This window comes from Cebus imitator, unplaced genomic scaffold (assembly GCF_001604975.1).
Source record: "Cebus imitator isolate Cc_AM_T3 unplaced genomic scaffold, Cebus_imitator-1.0 Scaffold101, whole genome shotgun sequence".
NCBI classification, from domain to species: Eukaryota; Metazoa; Chordata; class Mammalia; order Primates; family Cebidae; genus Cebus; species Cebus imitator.
This window is the reverse complement of record NW_016107416.1, coordinates 2,573,200-2,592,125: the sequence shown is the minus strand read 5'-3', so window position 1 is coordinate 2,592,125 and position 18,926 is coordinate 2,573,200. Positions and strand designations below refer to the sequence as shown.

The following is an 18,926-nucleotide window of genomic DNA, read 5'->3' as shown; positions in this document are numbered from 1 at the left end:
GATACACGCCACTGCATAATGAAAACATTATGCTAACTGAAAGATGGCAGACACAAAAGGCCGCATATTTTATGATTCCATTTATATGAAATAACCAGAATAGGCAAATAATAAGACAGAAAGCTGATGGGTGGCTGCTAGGGGATGGGACAGGGGATGAGGAATGACTCTTTGATAGGTACAGCATTTCCTTTTCAGGTGATAAAAATATTATGAAGTTAGACGGTGGTGATGACTGTACAACATTATGAATATATTCAGTGCCAGTGAATTGTACATTTTAAAATAGTTAAAAGGATAAATTTTATGTTATATACATTTTACCACATTTAAAAAAGGGCTGTAAAAAAAGAGATAATATAATTCAGCAAAACAGAAGTGACTTAGGATCAATTAAATGAATTGTAAAATATTCAAACATGTAACAGTATTAGCCCTAGCTCAAAGAGGTAGTGTCAGAAAGACAGAAGTAAATTGGTTTAACACTCTTGAGTCTAAAGTCCAATAAACTTCACGTCAAAGGGTCAAAGGAAGGCAAATAACTGTATGACAAAAAACAAGACAACCTCACATCATCCCAGACCTATACTTCACAAAAAGACAATAAATAAGATTAAAAGTAGCCTTTTATAAACTGAACATTTAAAAAATTGGAGTGAAAGGGGCATTTGTTAAAAAAAAAAAAAAAAAGAGTACTTAATAAAATTATATCCTCCTACCTTTTAGCCCAAGGTCCCCTTTCACATGTAAGATAGAGGTATATTGCTTTCCAGCATCTAACAGTGGCTAACTGTTGACTGCTAAGTTGTTTAAGCATATTATTATACCTCAGGTTTTCTTGGCGTGCTTTTCGATTAAATGGCTCCACAAACAGCTCCTGAAAGAAACAATAAGAAATAAGATCATTGACTCATATGTTTACAGGTATATTTACATTTTAATTCCTTAATTTAAAATTTTTGACAAATAAAATCTTGCAGCATGAGAAAGGAGCTGGTAAGCAACAGGCTTTTATTCCATTAGAATCATTTTCTTTGATGAAGTATGATATAATTTTACCTATAATCTATTTACATTTTTTTAAAACTTAAAAACCAACTAACCAACAATAAAAATGTGAAAAACTTCAAAAATGGAAAGTGTCTCAATCCAGAACTTTTTTTTTTTCTGTTTTCTTTTTTCATCCGGCACACAATGTCAAGAACTTTTAAACTCAAGATAATTAACCTCCTACTTACTGTCAAGTAAAATAATTTTCCTCTGGGATCTTTTGATTTATAAGGCATCTAAAATGAGACTCAAGACGAAAGAAAGTAGAAAGAAGGAAATTACATTCTATACTACCAAGACATAACTTTAAGCTTTGAAATTAATGTTTATATTAAAGAAACAAACAGAAGACTGGCATATTTATCTCACATCAATATTCATCTATTAGCAACTAAAATGACAGCACTAATTTGTTTCAAACAAACCAGCAATGAATTAAATTAAAAAGAACAGTTAAAATCTTAAACAGTTTTAGAGAGGTACTACAGCAATGTGTCGTTAAAAATACATGCCTTGGAGTTAGACCTGGATACAAATCTTCGCTTTTCTGAGCTAATTCTCTTATCTAAGTTGTTTCTCATAGCTAATTCTCTGAGGCTCAGTGTCCTCTCATGTGTAAAATGAGGTTAACAATAACTGTCATAATAAAGATGAACATTTAAAGTGCTTAATATAGTGCTAGAAAAATAGCAAGCCTTCAATAACTTGTAGTTGTCATTATTATAATTGTTATTGTTAACTAGTATTAGATGAGTAGGAAATTGATTATTTTGGAATACAATGTTACCAAATACTTAGATCATTGCTGAGAAAACTGAGGAAGTCATGACAGCTCCATGGTAATTAAACATCAATTTCACAGTTTTGAGGTTCAAGCATATAAGGATATTCTTAAATCAGGTATTTCTAGAAAAGGTAAAGTTACAGGGAAAGTGTTGATAAGAATATAAACTGGTAGAACTTCTCTCAGGGAAATGTAACAGTGTTTGTCATAAGCACTACATACAAGTAATTACACTTATCCTAGGGAAATCATCTTGGATAGCCACAAAAATATAGGGATGTTCAATACTATTTATAATAAAGAAAAAAACTAGTGAGTTCTAACAATGAGAAATACACTTAAATGCACTAATATATAAGACAATGGAATACTTTGCAGTCTGGCGTGGCAAGACGTTTACAATATATTTAAGTTAAGAAATGAGCAATGGTCTCATTTTGGCTTAACCAAATATATGCAAATATATACAATTTAAAATTACTTCATGAATACAGTACCTATCTGTATTTATTTAGGTCTTCTTTAATTTGTTTCAAGTGTTTTTTTAGTTTTTGGCATATATACAGCAGATGTTGTATATATTTTGTTAGATTGATACCTAAGCATTTTATTATTTTAGAGCTATTGAAAAAGTATTTTTAGAAAATTTCAGTTCCCCTACTCCAAGAATGTTATGGAAAAAAAAATTTCAGTTTCTCATTCATTATTCATTGCTAGGGTATGGAAATATGATTAAATTTTGTGCACTGATTTTATGTCCTGTAGCTTTGCTAAACTTGCTTAATCACAGTAATTTATTGGTATAACAGAGTCCTTGAGATTTTCTATACAGAGAATCATGTTATCTTTAGATAGTTTTATTTCTTCCTTCCCAATGTGAATGCTTTTTTATATGTTTTTCTCTATTCTTACTATATTTGCTAAGATTTGTGGTACAATGGTAACTAAGAACGGTGAGAATGAATATCCCTGTCTAGTTCCCTGTCTTAGGGGAAAAGTACTCAGTTTTTCACCTCTGAATATGAAGTTAGTGGTAGGATGCTGGTAAAGAGTTAAGTAGTTCCCTTTTACTCCTAGTTTGCTGAGAGCTTTCATTACAAATGGATGTTTATTTTTTCAAGTGCTTTTCCTGGATTTACTGTTATGATAATGCAGCTTTTCTTGTTAAAACTACAAACATGGTCCAGTATATTAATTAATCTTCAAATGTTGAACTAGCCCTGCAACCTGAGGATAAATTCCACTTTGTTGTGTTGTATATTATTATTATTACCATTATTATTATTGTTCTTGAAACAAAGAACAATATTAATTGTTCTCGCTCCTCATCTATTTTGGAGTGCAGTGGTAGAATCAAGGCTTACTAAAGCTTTGACCTCCTGTACTCAAGTGATCCTCTCATATCAGCCTTCTCAGTAGCTGCTACTACAGGTGTGCACCACCACACCCAGCTAATTTTTAAATTTTTTGTAGAGGTAGAGTCTCCCTATGTTGCCCAGGCCTGTCTCGAACTTCTCGCCTAAAATGATCCTCCATCTTGGCCTCCCAAAGTGCTGGGATTACAGGCATAAGCCATTGTGCTTGATCTGATGTATTATTTTTTAAAATATATTGTTAGATTTGTTTTGTAGCTATGTTCCTGACAGACACCGGTCTGTAATTTTCTTGTACTATTTTTCTATTATTTCACTATGAAGGTAATATTACCCTCATCAATGAGCTGGAATTGTTCCTACTTTTCCATATTTGAAGAGACTGAGAAAGTGGCATAATTTCTCCATTAAATGTATGGTAGAATTTGCCAGTGAAACCATCTGGGCCTGAAGTTTTCCCTTTTTGAAGGTTTTTAACTATAAAAACCTATTTCTTTAATAGATATAGGACTATTCAGGTTATATACTTATTCTTGAACTAGTTTTGGAAATTTGTGTCTGTCAAAAATTGATCCATTTCATTTAAGTTGTCATATTTTTGCACATAGAGTGGTTTGTAGTGGTCCCTCGTTATAATGCTGATGTCTGTAGAGTCAATGGTGATATTGCTTCTTTCTTTCCTGGTCTATATAATTTTTCACATCTCCCTCTCTTTTTTTTTCTTTGTCAATATTGCTAGAAGTTTATCAATTTTACTGATATTTTGAAGAACTGGACCTTGGTTTCATTGACTTTATTGTTTTTCTGCTTTCAATTTCACTTATTTCTGTTCTTATCTTTATTCATTCCTTACTTCTGCTGATAAGGATTTGGATTACTTTTGTTTCTTTAGTTTCTTTCTTTCTTTTTTTTTTGGTTGAGATGAAATCTCGCTCTGTTGCCCAGGCTGGAGTGCAGTGTAGGATCTCAGCTTACTGCAACCTCCGCCTCCCAGGTTCAAGCGATCTTCCTGCCTTAGACTCCCAGTAGCTGGGATTACAGGCACACGCCACCATGCCCAGCTAATTTTTTTATTTTTAGTAGAGATGGGGTTTCGTCATGTTGGCTAGGCTGGTCTAGAACTCCTGATCTCAGGTGATCCACCAAACTTGGCTTTCCAAAGTGCTGGGATTACAGGCGTGAGCCACCGTGCCCAGTCATTTCTCTAGTTTCTTAAGGTAGAAACTTAAAATTTGATGCCTTTCTTCTTTTTTAATATAAATATTATGTGCTGTAAATTTCCCTCTAAGTGATGGTATGTATTCAGCCTCCTTAGAGGTATCTATTAACGTACTAGCAGCTTAATAAACTTTTAACATAATCACTATGTACAGAATATTTTACTATTAATTGATCTTAATTGTTACTGATTAGCTGTTTTTCTTCTAATTCTAAGATAATGTTTAAACAAATAATAGAAATACTGCTTATAAAATTTGGGGCCTGTATTGCTCTTAATATTAAATGCTTAAAATCAACATGAAAAACTAGATATTAAAACATTTACTTTTTACCTGAAATTTGAGCTTGCTTTCCCCTCCTTCCCGGTCTCGTTTATGCATATTTACCATTAAAGCTTCATAACAATCCTTCCAATAAAGTGCCATGTTCTCATGACTATCATAAAATGTATGAGTTTCATACTGCTTCATGTAAGGTACAATCTTACCAAAAAAAAGAATACATAAAATTTAATATATGACTTCACATCTATAAAAATGTAATCAGCAGAAAAATCTTGCTCAAAAAAGATAAAACTTACATATTTTTCAATGTAAACTTGCCATTCATTTGAATTACAATATTCTTGAAAATCTTCAAAAAATGAGGAGCTACCATTGGTAAAAGGTAAAGAAGGTAGGTGCAAGTTCATGAAGAGAAGCTCATAAATTTTGGAAACCAGGGTACGAACAAGAGGAATCAGAAACGAGTATATTTCAGTCTGTTCCTTGATGGATTGACTTAGAACATGTTCCAGCTTCCCTAAAATGTAACATGCTTCATCCTGATTTTCAAACACTTTGGTCTGAAGAAGGGCATTTAGCTTAGCTGATGCCATTGCACAAACCTGGAGGAAAATAGTTTAGATGAGAAAGAGCAGACTAAAGCAAACATTTAATGATAGCACAAGTTCTGCCTGGCTCTGTGGGTTCAGAACTTTTATATAATAACTGTCAGGAACTATGAAAGGTCTCAGATGTTACTCTGCCTCCAAGCTAAAAGTTAGCTGCTATAGTTTCACAGGTGTTGGCAGAAGATACAAGACTCCTGGGTCAGAGACAAAGATCCATAGCAATAGCAGTAGACAGAGTATCAGCATTTGCACTGTTTTCCCAAAATGCAATTCCCACAGTGAGAGATGAAGAGAACTAGATGATGCCTGCATATGTAGATACATTTTAGTAGACAAATCACCAGTAAAAAGGAAACCCAAATCTTTTATACTGGGCAGTAAACTTGTCTCATTTTGCCATGGAGGGAGACATTATCTTTATACCAGACAGTAAACAAATCTTCCCCGATTTTGCCATGGAGGGAAACATTATCTTTATTATACTGGATAGTAAACAAATCTTCCCTTTGCTCTGGAGGAACACATAACCTCTATCTTCCGAAGTTGTTCATATGAACAACCTCAAAAAGATTTCCATGGAAACTGTCTACAAACAATGACTGTAGGAAAAAGCAATCTCTTTCTCTGGGTATGAAAGTAGTAGCATACAGTCCCAATTGCTGTGGGCAGCTGTTTTGTGTCCATAAGGGAGGCCAGCTTAACACAAGCTGACAGATGATGGAGAGTGGTGCTGTGAGAATAGCAAATAAATGGAACTGGAGGCCTGACTGAATCCTGCTTAAATTCACCTTAACTATGAAATTCTCAACTATATGGGCAAAAAAATCTTCTTAACTAAGTCAGTTTGGCTTGATGTTTCTCTTATTTGAAATCAAAAGTATTCTGATACAGAAAGCACAGGTATATAGGAGTCCAAGTCCTTGATCAGAATCCTAACTACCCTTAAAATTCCCACAGGCTATACATATTCAGGGCACAAGCCCAGGCAAAGGAATACTACTATTAGGCTTTGGCCTTAATCCCCAATGAGGAAAGGTAAATTAGATGACTAAGGGGTTTCCTTTTTTTTTTTTTTTTTTTTGAGACAGAGTTTCGCTCTTGTTACCCAGGCTGGAGTGCAATGGCGTGATCTCGGCTCACCGCAACCTCTGCCTCCTGGGTTCAGGCAATTCTCCTGCCTCAGCCTCCTGAGTAGCTGGGATTACAGGCACGTACCACCATGCCCAGCTAATTTTTTGTATTTTTAGTAGAAACGGGGTTTCACCATGTTGACCAGGATGGTCTTGATCTCTTGACCTCGTGATCCATCCGCCTCGGCCTCCCAAAGTGCTGGGATTACGGGCTTGAGCCACCGCGCCCGGCCTGGGGGTTTCCTTTTTTTGTGGGCTACAGAAAGACCTAAGTTTTAAAATTAAGGCAGGAAAATGACATATTGGGTCTCCTTCTCCTTCTCCCTTAACCCTATAATCTCACTTGGATCTGTATTACTTCCCAAATAAAAGCAAAAGAAAATTTAAAAAATGATTAGAACCTGAAACTACTGCAAGAATGTATTTGTGCCAAAAGTTGGTCCGGGCTGTACACACAGGTCTTTGCAGGATAAGGCAACAAAAGACTTCAGGTACTCTTTCCATGTAAATCTTAGCAATGTAAACAGCATTGGAGGGAACAATCTCTAACATAACTCAAAGCTTTGATTTCTCTATCCTGCTCATGTTTTCCCCCAACCCATCCCTCTTCTCACCTTTTAGTCTTTGAAGCCAACTAAAGGAACTGAATTCCAATAAGGGCCAATAAATTAAAGAAAAAAATGTCACACAATTCCTACATCCAGGAAATAGCAGTGTTAATATTCTGGGCTTTTTTTTGCTATGTATTTAAGAAAATACTATTTACATAAAGAGTTAAATATCCAATGTTTGCTTTTAACTTAATGTCATGACATTAAATAAACATTAAGTTTACACATTTATTTAAAAGTATAAAGATACTTTTAATGAATAAAATTTACTTGACCAGTGCTTTAATTTTGGATACTGACATATCACATACATGTAATGTTTCCTTTCCCCCTTATTATAAATAGTACTGCATTAGGGTCACTTGAGGAATTACAAAAAATATTGAGGCCCAGGCTGGGTGTCGGGGCACATACTTGTAAACACAACACTTTAGGAGACCGAGGCAGGTGGATCACCTGAGGTCAGGAGTTTGAGACCAGCCTGGCAAACATGGAGAAATCCCATCTCTACTAAACACACAAAAATTAACCAGGCGTGGTGACACATGCCTGTAATCCCAGCTACTTGGGAGGCAGAGGCAGGAGAATCACTTGAACCCAGGAGGCAGAGGTTGCAGTGAGCCAAGATTGTGTCACTGTACTCCAGCCTGGGCAACAGAGCGAGACTCCATCTCAAAACAAACAAACACACACACACACACACACAACACAAACAACAAAATACTGAAGCCCTAGTTTCACCCCATTCTGAATTAATTACTATGGGTGATGCACTACATAGGTATGTTTAGAACGCTCCTCTAGGTTATTTCATGTGCAGCCAGGGATGGGAATCACTGGCTGAGCTAAGGCAACAGGGGGAGTAAGGAACCAGGCTAACTGGAGACAATATGTACATCTAAATGAATCAATGACCATGCAGTCCTATTTTTGAAACAAGCTGGGAAATCTTGGTTTTTATGTAAAATTTCTTAATACTTAAACACCGGCAATTAATTAACATGTATGAGCCAAATAAATCAAGTTTTCAGGCAGCTCTATTATAACCCCTACACAGAAAGAGATTCCTGTCCTAGCCTTTAAGGTATACAACCTCAGGAAAGTAGGTTTTTATTTCTGAGAGAATACAATTACCCAATGGGCTAGTGAGAAATGTTTTAGGTCACTAACTGCTAGTAGATAGAATCAGTCTTATCTGGGCTGGGTGCGGTGGCTCACACCTGTAATCCTGGAACTTTGGAAGGCCAAGGTAGGCAGATCACAGGAGGTCAGGAGTTCGAGACCAGCCTGGCCAACATGGTGAAACCCCATCTTTACTAAAAATACAAAAATTAGCCATGTGTGATGGCACATGCCTGTAGTCCCAGCTACATGGGAGGCGGAGGCAGGAGAATTGCTTGAGGCTGGGAGGCGGAGAGGTTGCAGTGAACCGAGATCGTGCCACTGCACGCCAGCCTGGATGATAGAGCTAAACTCTATCTTCAAAAAAAAGAAAAAAAAAGAGAAGAGTCTGTCTTATTTGTATTTGCAGGTTCTATGCTTATTCATTTATTTAATGAGTACTTATAGAGCCCCTATTATGGAATGGGCAATGAATACATAATGGTGAACTAAATAAATAGGCATTTTGTTTATTTAGGGAAATTTCATCAAATTAAAAAATGCTGAGGATAAATTACAAATGGAAGAAAAAAAAGTCCTAACATCTAAAATAAAGAACTACCTGGCATGCTAACTGCAACAACTTTAGTAGTCATTAGGCTAAAATTAATGAAAAAGCCAAAAAGGCTATCCTCATTCTACTTCTAGGTTGAAAAAAAAAAAAAAAAAAAGAATAATATACTGAATATCTATGTGTATAAAGGTGGTTCTGTATTTTATTTTAATTAATTAATTAATTAATTAATTTTGAGACAGAGTCTTACTCTGTTGCCCAGGCTGGACTGCAGTGGTGTGATCTTGGCTCACTGCAACCTCCGCCTCCTGGGTTCAAGCAATTCTCCTGCCTCAGCCTCCCATGATGGGGTTTCGTCATGATGGCCAGGCTTGTCTCAAACTGCTGGGGTCAAGTAATTTGCCCACCTCAGCCTCTCAAAGTGCGGAGATTACAGGTGTGAGATACCGTGCCTGGCCAGTTCTATATTTTAGATTATTACTTTAGGATTAGTTTCAGAGTACAGTTACTAGAGAAAGAGTCTTTTTTTTTAAAAAAAGTTCTTAGTTCATATATTTAAGAATTACATTTAAAGTCTGTATAATTCAAACTTTCACCATTTGTGTACTTTAATGCCCACATACTTGTTTAGCTTTTCCATATTTTTCAAGTTTTCTACAATGAATATATGTTAATTTTAGGATGAAAGAAAAAAAAAACTCTATTACTAACAGGGAAATAAGTTTTATATAACAGTAAGAAAAAGAAAAAAACACAAAGCAACCCAAATACATGACTTCTGAAAAAGATATCTTCATAGAACAAGAAAGAAAGAACATACTAAAATACTAATAGTTATTTTCTCTTATGTTATAGGAAGGTGAATTATTTACATTTTCCTCTATGCTTTTATTTTCTACAATGAGTAGAAAATAATAGTGTTACTTTTATAATGAAAGATAAATATCTATTAAAAATAGAATTACTTCTCTGCAGCATTCACAATAAAAAATATAAATAAACAAAAATAAAAAATAGAATCATCAGATTATGATATTCTAAAAATAGAATGGCCAGGGCCAGGTGTGGTGGCTCACGTCTGTAATCCCAACACTTTGGGAGGCCGAGGCGGGTGGATCACCTGAGGTTAGGAGTTTGAGACCAGCATGACCAACATGGAGAAACCCCATCTCTACTAAAAATACAAAATTAGCCAGGCATGGTGGTGCATGCCTGTAATAACAACTACTCGGGACACTGAGGCAGGGGAATAGCTTGAACCTGGGAGGCGGAGGTTGCGATGAGCTGATATTGCGCCATTGCACTCCAGCCTCGACAAGAGCGAAACTCCGTCTAAAAAAAAAAAATAGAGTGGCTAGATGCAATGGCTCATGCCTGTAATCCTGGCACTTTGGGAGGCTGAGGTGGGTGGCTCACATGAGGTCAGGAGTTCGAGACCAGCATGTCCAACGTGGTGAAACTCCGTCTCTACTAAAAACACAAAAAAATTTGCCAGGCATGGTGGCAAGTGCCTGTAGTCCCAGCTACTTAGGAGGCTGAAGCATGACAATCACTTGAACCTGGGAGGTGGAGGTTACAGTGAGCCAAGATCGCACCACTGTACTCCAGCTTGGGAGACGCAGACTCTGTCTTTTAAAAAAAAAAAAAAAAAAAAAAAACACACACACACACACACACACACACACACACACACACACACACACACACACATATATATAGCAACCTGATGTCAGAATTTTAACCTCTCCATGTTCTTATTAATATTATATCTAGTTTATGTAAATCAGAAGCCAGTCCTACCCCAACCTTCCTGCACCAAATACAAAATGGAAACATCAAAATAAAATAAAAAGGGTCAGGTAAATAGCTATTAAATTCTTACCATGACTAATCTAACCCAGATGTAAGTAGAAAAATGACAGACCAAAATTCACATCAAATTTTTCAGCCTTTTCCATTTTTAATTTAAAATAGAATAAATATTCCTTGTGACCAATATTTTACTTCTCTTTATTTCTAAAATCTAGCACAGTGCTTAGTACTTTGTAGGTATTTAGTGTGTGATAAATAAAAAAAAACTGAGATGGAATGTAAAAATTGTGAATTAGTAAAATAGCAGAAAAAAATTGAAAGGAGTAATTTAAAAAATAATTTTTCTAAAAAATGCAAGCCCTAAATCATAGGTATATAAACAATTGTTGCAGGCTACCTAGCACCTAGGTAGTTATACTGAATATAGATGATATACTAATATAAGCTATATAAAAATCCTATAAAAGAAAGCCTTAAAATTATATGAAGTTGTTAATAATCAGGGAGAAGTAATAAATTAACTGCCTCTCAAGCTCCTCAAAACTCCAAGTGAAATCATGGATAGTTTTAGAACTAATAAAAAACTTAAAATACCAAAAAGACATTATCATTTGCTTGTTACATAAATAATACCTACACTGCATGCAAGCACAAAAAATAATATAAAAAATGGACAAACCTGTAAATTACCCCTTCCAATGAATCCTAGAAGCAACTGGATCTGAATTTGAGAGAGTTTTACCCATAATGGATTTTCAGAATACCAGACTGACAGGCAGTCAAAGAGCAGCATCATATCCTCTAAAAGCTATCACGAAGGAAAAAATTGAGAAATAAAAACATTACGTTTTTCAATTTACTGATCAATTTTCCCCAACATTAATACAAACCACAAATATTTCAAAAACTAGTCTAATGTTCAGTTGACAAAAGCCAAAAGAATCATACTAGTAATAGCTAACAAAATCTGTGACTATTCATCACATCTTATCTATGTTTATTGAATCTGATTATGTATTAATACTCTAAAAAGAGGGGTTACAAAATTTGTCTTTGAATAAAGTTCTTAATTACTCAAAACATAATTTTAAAGCGATATTACTGCACCTTCTCAGTCCACATGTTTGGATTAACTAGTCCCTCTGACTGAAGAAAGTCCTGTATGATCAGCATTAGTCGGAAGGCGTTTTCAGCAGTTACTGGATTAGTTTTCGCTTCTCTGTTTTCTGAGACTGCCCATTCTAACATCTTTTGTAGCAAACTAAATGAAAAACAAATTCCTCTTAAAACCATTATGAGCTCAGAAAAATAGGACATTAAAAACAAAACAAAACAGCTTGAGAGGCAGCATTGTATTTCCAAAGATACACGATTACTACCAGGTAACCCTAAGACATTGTAAAAGAATTTTTTTTTTTTTTGAGACGGAGTTTTGCTCTTGTTGCCCAGTCTGGAGTGCAATGGCATGATCTCGGCTCACTGCAACCCCCACCTCCCAGGTTCAGGCGATTCTCCTGACTCAGCCTCCCAAGTAGCTGGGATTACAGGCATGCACCAACAGGCCTGGCTAATTTTTAGATTTTTAGTAGAGATGGGGTTTTGCCAAGTTGGCCAGGCTGGTCTTGAACTCCTGACCTCAGGTGATAAGCCTGCCTCGGCCTCCCAAAATTCTGGGATTACAGGCATGAGCCACCATGCCAGGCCTGTAAGTGGAATTTAACAATAATGGAGAAACACTGAAATGTTTGGAGTATTTATTTTTAATATACCTAGTATTAAAAGTCCAAGTAAAAGTTCCCTGTTTTACTTGACTATAAAAAAACTATGACAATAATTCACATTCCATCCTTAATGAGATACTTAGTTTCTTTAAAGCTGGCAATTGGCAAGGTTAGAGAAGAAACCCTTATTATGCCTTACAGAGGATCTAGCCCTGTGGAAGAAAAGATGTAATTCTTCCCTTGTATGCTACCAATACAGAGTCCTATTATCTACAGCAGGGGTATCCAATCTTTTGGCTTTCCTGGGCCACATTGGAAGAATTGTCTTGGGACACACATAAAATATGCTAATAGGCTGAAGTGGGTAGATCATGAGGTCAGGAGTTCGGGACCAGCCTGATCAACATGGTGAAACCCTGTCTCTACTAAAAATACAAAAATTAGTCGGGCGTGGTGGTGTGGGCCTGTAATCCCAGCTACCCAGGAGGCTGGGGCAGGAGAATTGCTTGAAACTGGGAGGCCGAGGTTGCAGTGTGCCGAGATTGCGCCACTGCACTCCAGCCTGGGCAACACGGCAAGACTCAGTCTCAAAAATAAAATAAAATACGCTAATAATATTTTAATGATATGTTTTAACAATAGCTAATGAGCTAAAAGAAATTGCAAAAAAATCTCATAATGTTTTAAGAAAGTTTATGAATTTGTGTTGGGCCGCCATCCTCAGTTGCATGTGGCCTGCAACCTGTGGGTAAGACATGCTTGATCTACAAGGAACCCTAAATCCTTCAGAGAAATAATTTTCATGAAAACATAACTCCCTTCTCTTAGCATGGAAACACTCAAATTTAGACAAGCCTGCAGAAAACAATGTATCAAGTCCTCAAAATAAAAAAAAAAAAAACAGTTTAAACAAAAAATCTGTAATCACTTATGATCCAGATTTACATAAGACTTAAACCTCCTCATATTGGAGTAAGTTTGGGATTCCTCTTTAGATCCTACTAGCATGGCAAAAGATAGAAAAAGGAACTGAGTGTAAAGTTTCTCTTTTTATCCCTTTTTATATCCACAGAATACTGAATAAATGTTCAATAACTAAAATTAGACTCCTGCTCTCACCAAAAGGAAGATGGAAAATCACTAACTAAACGCTTACATTAGTTTTATTTCATCTGATGGTCGAAGTAGCTCACTGGATATTCCCGGTTTACTTAATGCTGAAAACACTTGTCCTCGTTCAATCCAAGTATCATCATCAGACTTTTCTAGTCCCTTACACATTACATAATTCAAAATATGTGTCAGTAATTGAAGAAGCTCTTCCTCACATCTCTATGAAAAAGATAAAGTAATTTAAAACAACTAGAGAGTGTAGTTGTTCAAAGCACATCATAAGAATCATTATATATACTCATTGTAATCATTTAACATATTTCTAAAGTGCTTTAATGAACCTGAACTTTACTAGGCCCTAAAGATATAAGATGAATAAGACACTAGCTTTGCTCTCAAGAAACTCATAATCTAGTGACTTCTAAGTTTCTAAACCTTAGATCATGAAACTTAGAACATGAATATAAAATTGTTAACAACTGCTCACATATTTCTAAGGATTAGAAGTATGTATCAGACATGAAAATAAAAATAGCATTTGGAAAAATAAGCAATTTTACCTCTTGACTTTCAAGTAAAGAGAAGTCATCACTAAAGCCCATATCATTTGTGATGCTGCTTTCTTTGTCAGAGTGCACAGAAAACGATTTTGTAGACTCTATTGGGGATGGTGTGCTGGGCAGACTGTCTGGCACTTGACTTCCACTATCACTCATTTCACATGAGTCAATTCCACTGAGATCTAAACTCAAATGTGAAGGGTTGCTATGCCAGAATTCTTCTTGATTCTCTGATTTGAAAGACAATTCTCCCACAGAGCTATCTTCTTGAAATAATGGTGTGTTTGAGTCTAAAGAGCGTCTATCCTCCAAACTCCACTGATCTGAAGACATCTTAGCTGAGGAAAAAGAGGTGATTTTTTCCTCATCTGTTTTTTCATCAAAGTTCTTCTTAGTATCTTCAGTTGACATATTCTTATCATTGTCTTTCATTAAAACAGCTCTACTGTGCTTATGAAGAGTATTTCCATTTTCAAATTTTGCTTTTAAAAAAAGCCTCACTAAGGTGTCTTGCCACCCCACTTGTTGTGATATTTGATGTGCTGCATCTGGGTGAAACTGCAAAATTTGTAAAACCTGTAAAAAGATTAAGAATACAAAATTCTTCAAAAAGTACACAGTACTTTATATTAAAAAGTCTCTTTTCAGTTATTTTAATAATAAAGTAATTTAATGAGAAACTACAGAATAATATACTTTCAAAGATTATATTCTTAATTAGATTATAAACTATTTGAAAGGCTGGCATTGTATTTCCAACAAATCTCCATACTACTCATTGTACAGAGTAAGGGTGAACTAAAATATTTGCTGAAAGATAAAAAACGAAAATTAAAATGAATAGGATGATGGTATACATTAAATAATAGAGTAACATCGTTTCAACTAAATACTTTCCATGAGCCCACTACATTTGTTGAGCAAATACTATTGTACACCTACTATGTGCTAGGCACAGGGGAGCAAAAAGGACATATAAGGGGGGCATTAGGGGAGTGAACAGGACACATAAGACATTTTGATAGAACCTGAGTACACCAAGAATGTTTTTCTGTCTCATTTTTTTTTTTTCAGGGAAAGTTAATGGTTGCTTTTTTTTTTTTTTTTTTTTTGAGACAGAGTCTTGCTCTGTCACCCAGGCTGGAGTACAGTGGTGTGATCTCAGCTCACTGCAACCTCTGCCTTCTGGATTCATGCAATTCTCCTGCCTCAACCTCCCAAGGAGCTGGGACTACAGGCACGCACCACCACATCCAGCTAATTTTTGTATTTTTAGTAGAGACAGGGTTTCACCATGTTGGTCAGGCTGGTTTTGAACTCCCGCCTGCCTTGGCCTCCCAAAGTGCTGGGATTACAGGTATGAGCCACTGTGCCTAGCCTAATGGTTGCTTTTGCAAAAACATTTTTGTTCAGTAAGTCCACACTAAAGTCTACATTGTTTATTAAGTCTATATTATACAAACAGAACAAAAACTAAACTTTAATTCCAGAAAATGAATTTCAGCAAGATGGATGCCACTGCCTAGCCAGAACAGTAAACAGTGACATGGGAATATGTATGAGCTCTACTGTCCAGTTGGTTTCAATTTTTAGATAAATACAAGTTCTTAAAAACCTTTGGATATTCACTTAAGATCTTTTAAGACAATTTTATCACAAAGCCCATAAAATTCTATGTAGATGAAAAGAACTTTAACTTTCAGGCTTTTGAGTATCTCTCTTAACAGAAGTTTTAGCTCTGACAAATTTCATAGCAAGAGATGAAAAATGTTGGTAAGGACTTCAATATTACTAGTACTAATATATGTTGGTACAGAAGGCAAGGAGTCACAATGATGTGAAGATTCTTTCTTTACTAATGCTATTATCAATCCAAGAGCCACTGTTACTTTATACATACAGAATACCAATTTTTTTTCCTTCCACATTAAGCTTTACTTGGCAAAGAAACTCCTCATGCTTTCATGACATTAACGTTTCCATAAAATAAGACTTACTTTGTACCTATTTTATACACAAATAATAGATAAAACCAAGCTGCACTGAGAGCTGTTTCTATCTAATTATACATGAAAAGGAAAGGATCAATTTATAAGACCTGCTTCAAATACTCAGAACTGAGCATACAGGGAAATAATCACTATCACACACAATGTTTGTATAGATGTAAACTGGTACAGTTATTTTGAAGGACAATGTGGAAAAATCTATCAAAATGTAAAACATTAATACCCTTTGATACAGAAATTCTATTTCATGGAGTATGTCCTACAGATGTATTACCACAAATAGGAAAACATAAAAAGACATTCATAACAGCAGTTTATAACATGGAAAAGCAGGTATCCACCAATAAGGAACCAGATAATACTTTAGAGGATAGCAATACAATGAAACACTATATAGCCATTAAAGAGAAAAAGAAATTATATATATATATATATATATATATATATACACATACATATATATATACACATATTAAACAAATACATATTTTTCTTTTCTGTCAAACAATCTATGTGTGTGTGTACATATATATGTGTGTGTGTATATATGTGTGTGTATGTATATATATATAAATGCTTTCTCTCTCCAGATAGAAAGATGATAGATAGATAGATAAGATACATACATGCATACATACATACATACATACATACATAACATAACAAAATCAGGAGGTAAAATTTTTTTAAAAAGCAAGGAAGCAAATTAGACAGGTCAATGGTACCAGTGGAGGACAGAGAAAGATATGATCTGAAAGGGGCAGACAGGATAACTGTCACTTGACTTAGTTAAAGGTTAACTGTGTACTGAAGACAAATCATTGTTGAAATACTCATAAACAGATTACAGAAAATTATTCCCAGAAAGTTCAAAAGATTCAAAACTCTAAAATATGGTATATAAATTATAATTGGTCACAATCATTGAAGGTTCTTAATAAAAAAACTACTCTCTGGTAATAAATTTTTGACTCTGGAAAGAACATATTTGCAGGAGACCATGAAGAGCTAAGAAAACATTCAAATGCTAATTTCTTATGATTACATAAAGTTAATTTACTTCAAAAAGAAAATTGTTTACTTATAAAATTATGTCATTTATAAAATAAGAGAAATGAAAACTTGTATCTGCTGCAAAATACTAATGCAGTTATTTACAGCATGATAAAGATGCTATCATTAAAATACATCTTAAGAGTTTACTAACCTTTCTGCAGATGGCCACTCTAACATTTATATGTGCTCTGTGAGATATATATACCACAGATAATAGATCTTTGAAATTAATAACAGGATCTATGGCAGAAAAATAAAAAGTTAAAATTAAATACCAGAGATAACCCAAGAAAGAACTGTGCATAATACTTGTATAAAATGCTGAAATAATTATTTCATTTTAAAATATGAATTATAGGTATGTTCAAATTTTAAAGAAAAAAATAGGTTTAGAATATTTGACATCCTCCTGAATCAACCCTAAATAACTGTTACTTTCTTTTGATTGCTTGAACATACTGTCCATACTGCATGGCTCTTTTATTAGTATTTATCTTTTTATGTACATGTCTTATCAACAAGATTGTAAACTACTCAAGACAAAGAACCTCATAACTCCAAACTCCCAGCATCTGGCATAAATTCTGTAGTTTGTCATTAAGTACTAAAAGAATTATTTAAAAAAATTAGAAGCAGGGTACGGTGGCACATGCCTGCAGTCCCAGCTACCTAGAAGCTGAGGTTGGAGGATCACCGCATCCAGTATGAGGCTACAGTGAGCTATGATCATACCTGTGACTAGCCACTGCACAACCAGCCTGGTCAATACAGCAAGACTCTGTCTCTAAAAAGAAAAGCCAAAAACCAAAAACAAAACAAACAAAAAGAAGAAACCACAAAGAATACCTGAAATTAGTTTTCATTTGCCTTTAAAAATTTAAGCTCCTTAAAGAAAAAACAATCTTTCGCACACAATTTCCGTAGTGTCCTTTTCCTGTTCTGTGGACTCAGTTATTAGCTTAATCACTGAGTCAATAAACATTTACTGAGTAAGGAACTGTGCTATGCCCTGGAGAGACAAAAACAACAAAACTACACAAGACACGGTAACCAAGGAAGACCCTGCTGAATCAAGTAACAGATCATTGTATTCATTTACTTTTGAGAGGAGTTTCAATCTTGTTGCCCAGTCTGGAGGGCAATGGCGTGATCTCAGCTCACTGCATCCTCCGCCTGCCAGGTTCAAGTGATTCTCCTGCCTTAGTCTCCCAAGTAGCTGGGATTACAGGCATGCACCACCATGCCTGGCTAATTTTGTATTTTTAATAGAGACAGGGTTCTCCATGTTGGTCAGGCTGGTCTCAAACTCCTGACCTCAGGTGATCAGCCTGCCTCCACCTCCCAAAGTGCTGAGATTACAGGCTTGAGCAACCGCACCCAGCTGTAACAGATCATTTTAAAAGCAGCCTAAAAAAGGTATGAAAAAACTTATAGGAAAAAACATTTCTTATATATGTTAGCTTTATCAGCCTTATTCATACCTGTATTTACGATTTGATTGGTGAGATTTTTAATAAGAGAAGTATTAACAAGTGCTTCATTAAGAAGGAGTCCCAGTCCTGAGTAGCCAACGTCTCTGAGTCGAATATGTTGTTTACTACGCTCATAAACATTCGTGCATTTCAACATTTGTTCCATAATCTGGTCACAACAAGTAATATATTCTCAATATAGAAAACTAATAGTTTGTCACTTAAGTTAACATTAACGATGCTAACTTATTAACATTAAATATTGTTAGTAAATATCATTAGTATTAATATTTAATGTTAAGTATTGCTATTAACTTATAGGAATATTAACTTATAGATTAAAATAACGCTATTAATTTATAGAATAAAATATTGCTATACTTTGTTTTTGGAGCATTATTTTATTCTTAAGTATAAAAACCTCAGCATTAACCCATTTATGCTGGA

The 18,926-nt window shown here is 35.0% G+C and overlaps 1 protein-coding gene across 1 annotated transcript in view; it reads right to left on the bottom strand.

The window, feature by feature from the left end:
* NBEAL1 (neurobeachin like 1) overlaps positions 1 to 18,926 on the bottom strand; it is a 198,761-nt gene that overhangs the window by 73,901 nt on the left and 105,934 nt on the right. Inside the window, exons 26-34 of the mRNA XM_037741503.1 lie at positions 18,489 to 18,648; positions 17,159 to 17,247; positions 13,943 to 14,518; positions 13,426 to 13,601; positions 11,656 to 11,809; positions 11,228 to 11,356; positions 5,009 to 5,314; positions 4,761 to 4,910; positions 720 to 877 (exon numbers count right to left, since the gene is read on the bottom strand). Of these exons, the coding sequence (XP_037597431.1) occupies positions 720 to 877; positions 4,761 to 4,910; positions 5,009 to 5,314; positions 11,228 to 11,356; positions 11,656 to 11,809; positions 13,426 to 13,601; positions 13,943 to 14,518; positions 17,159 to 17,247; positions 18,489 to 18,648 (1,898 nt within the window). The remainder of the gene's footprint in view (positions 1 to 719; positions 878 to 4,760; positions 4,911 to 5,008; positions 5,315 to 11,227; positions 11,357 to 11,655; positions 11,810 to 13,425; positions 13,602 to 13,942; positions 14,519 to 17,158; positions 17,248 to 18,488; positions 18,649 to 18,926) is intronic.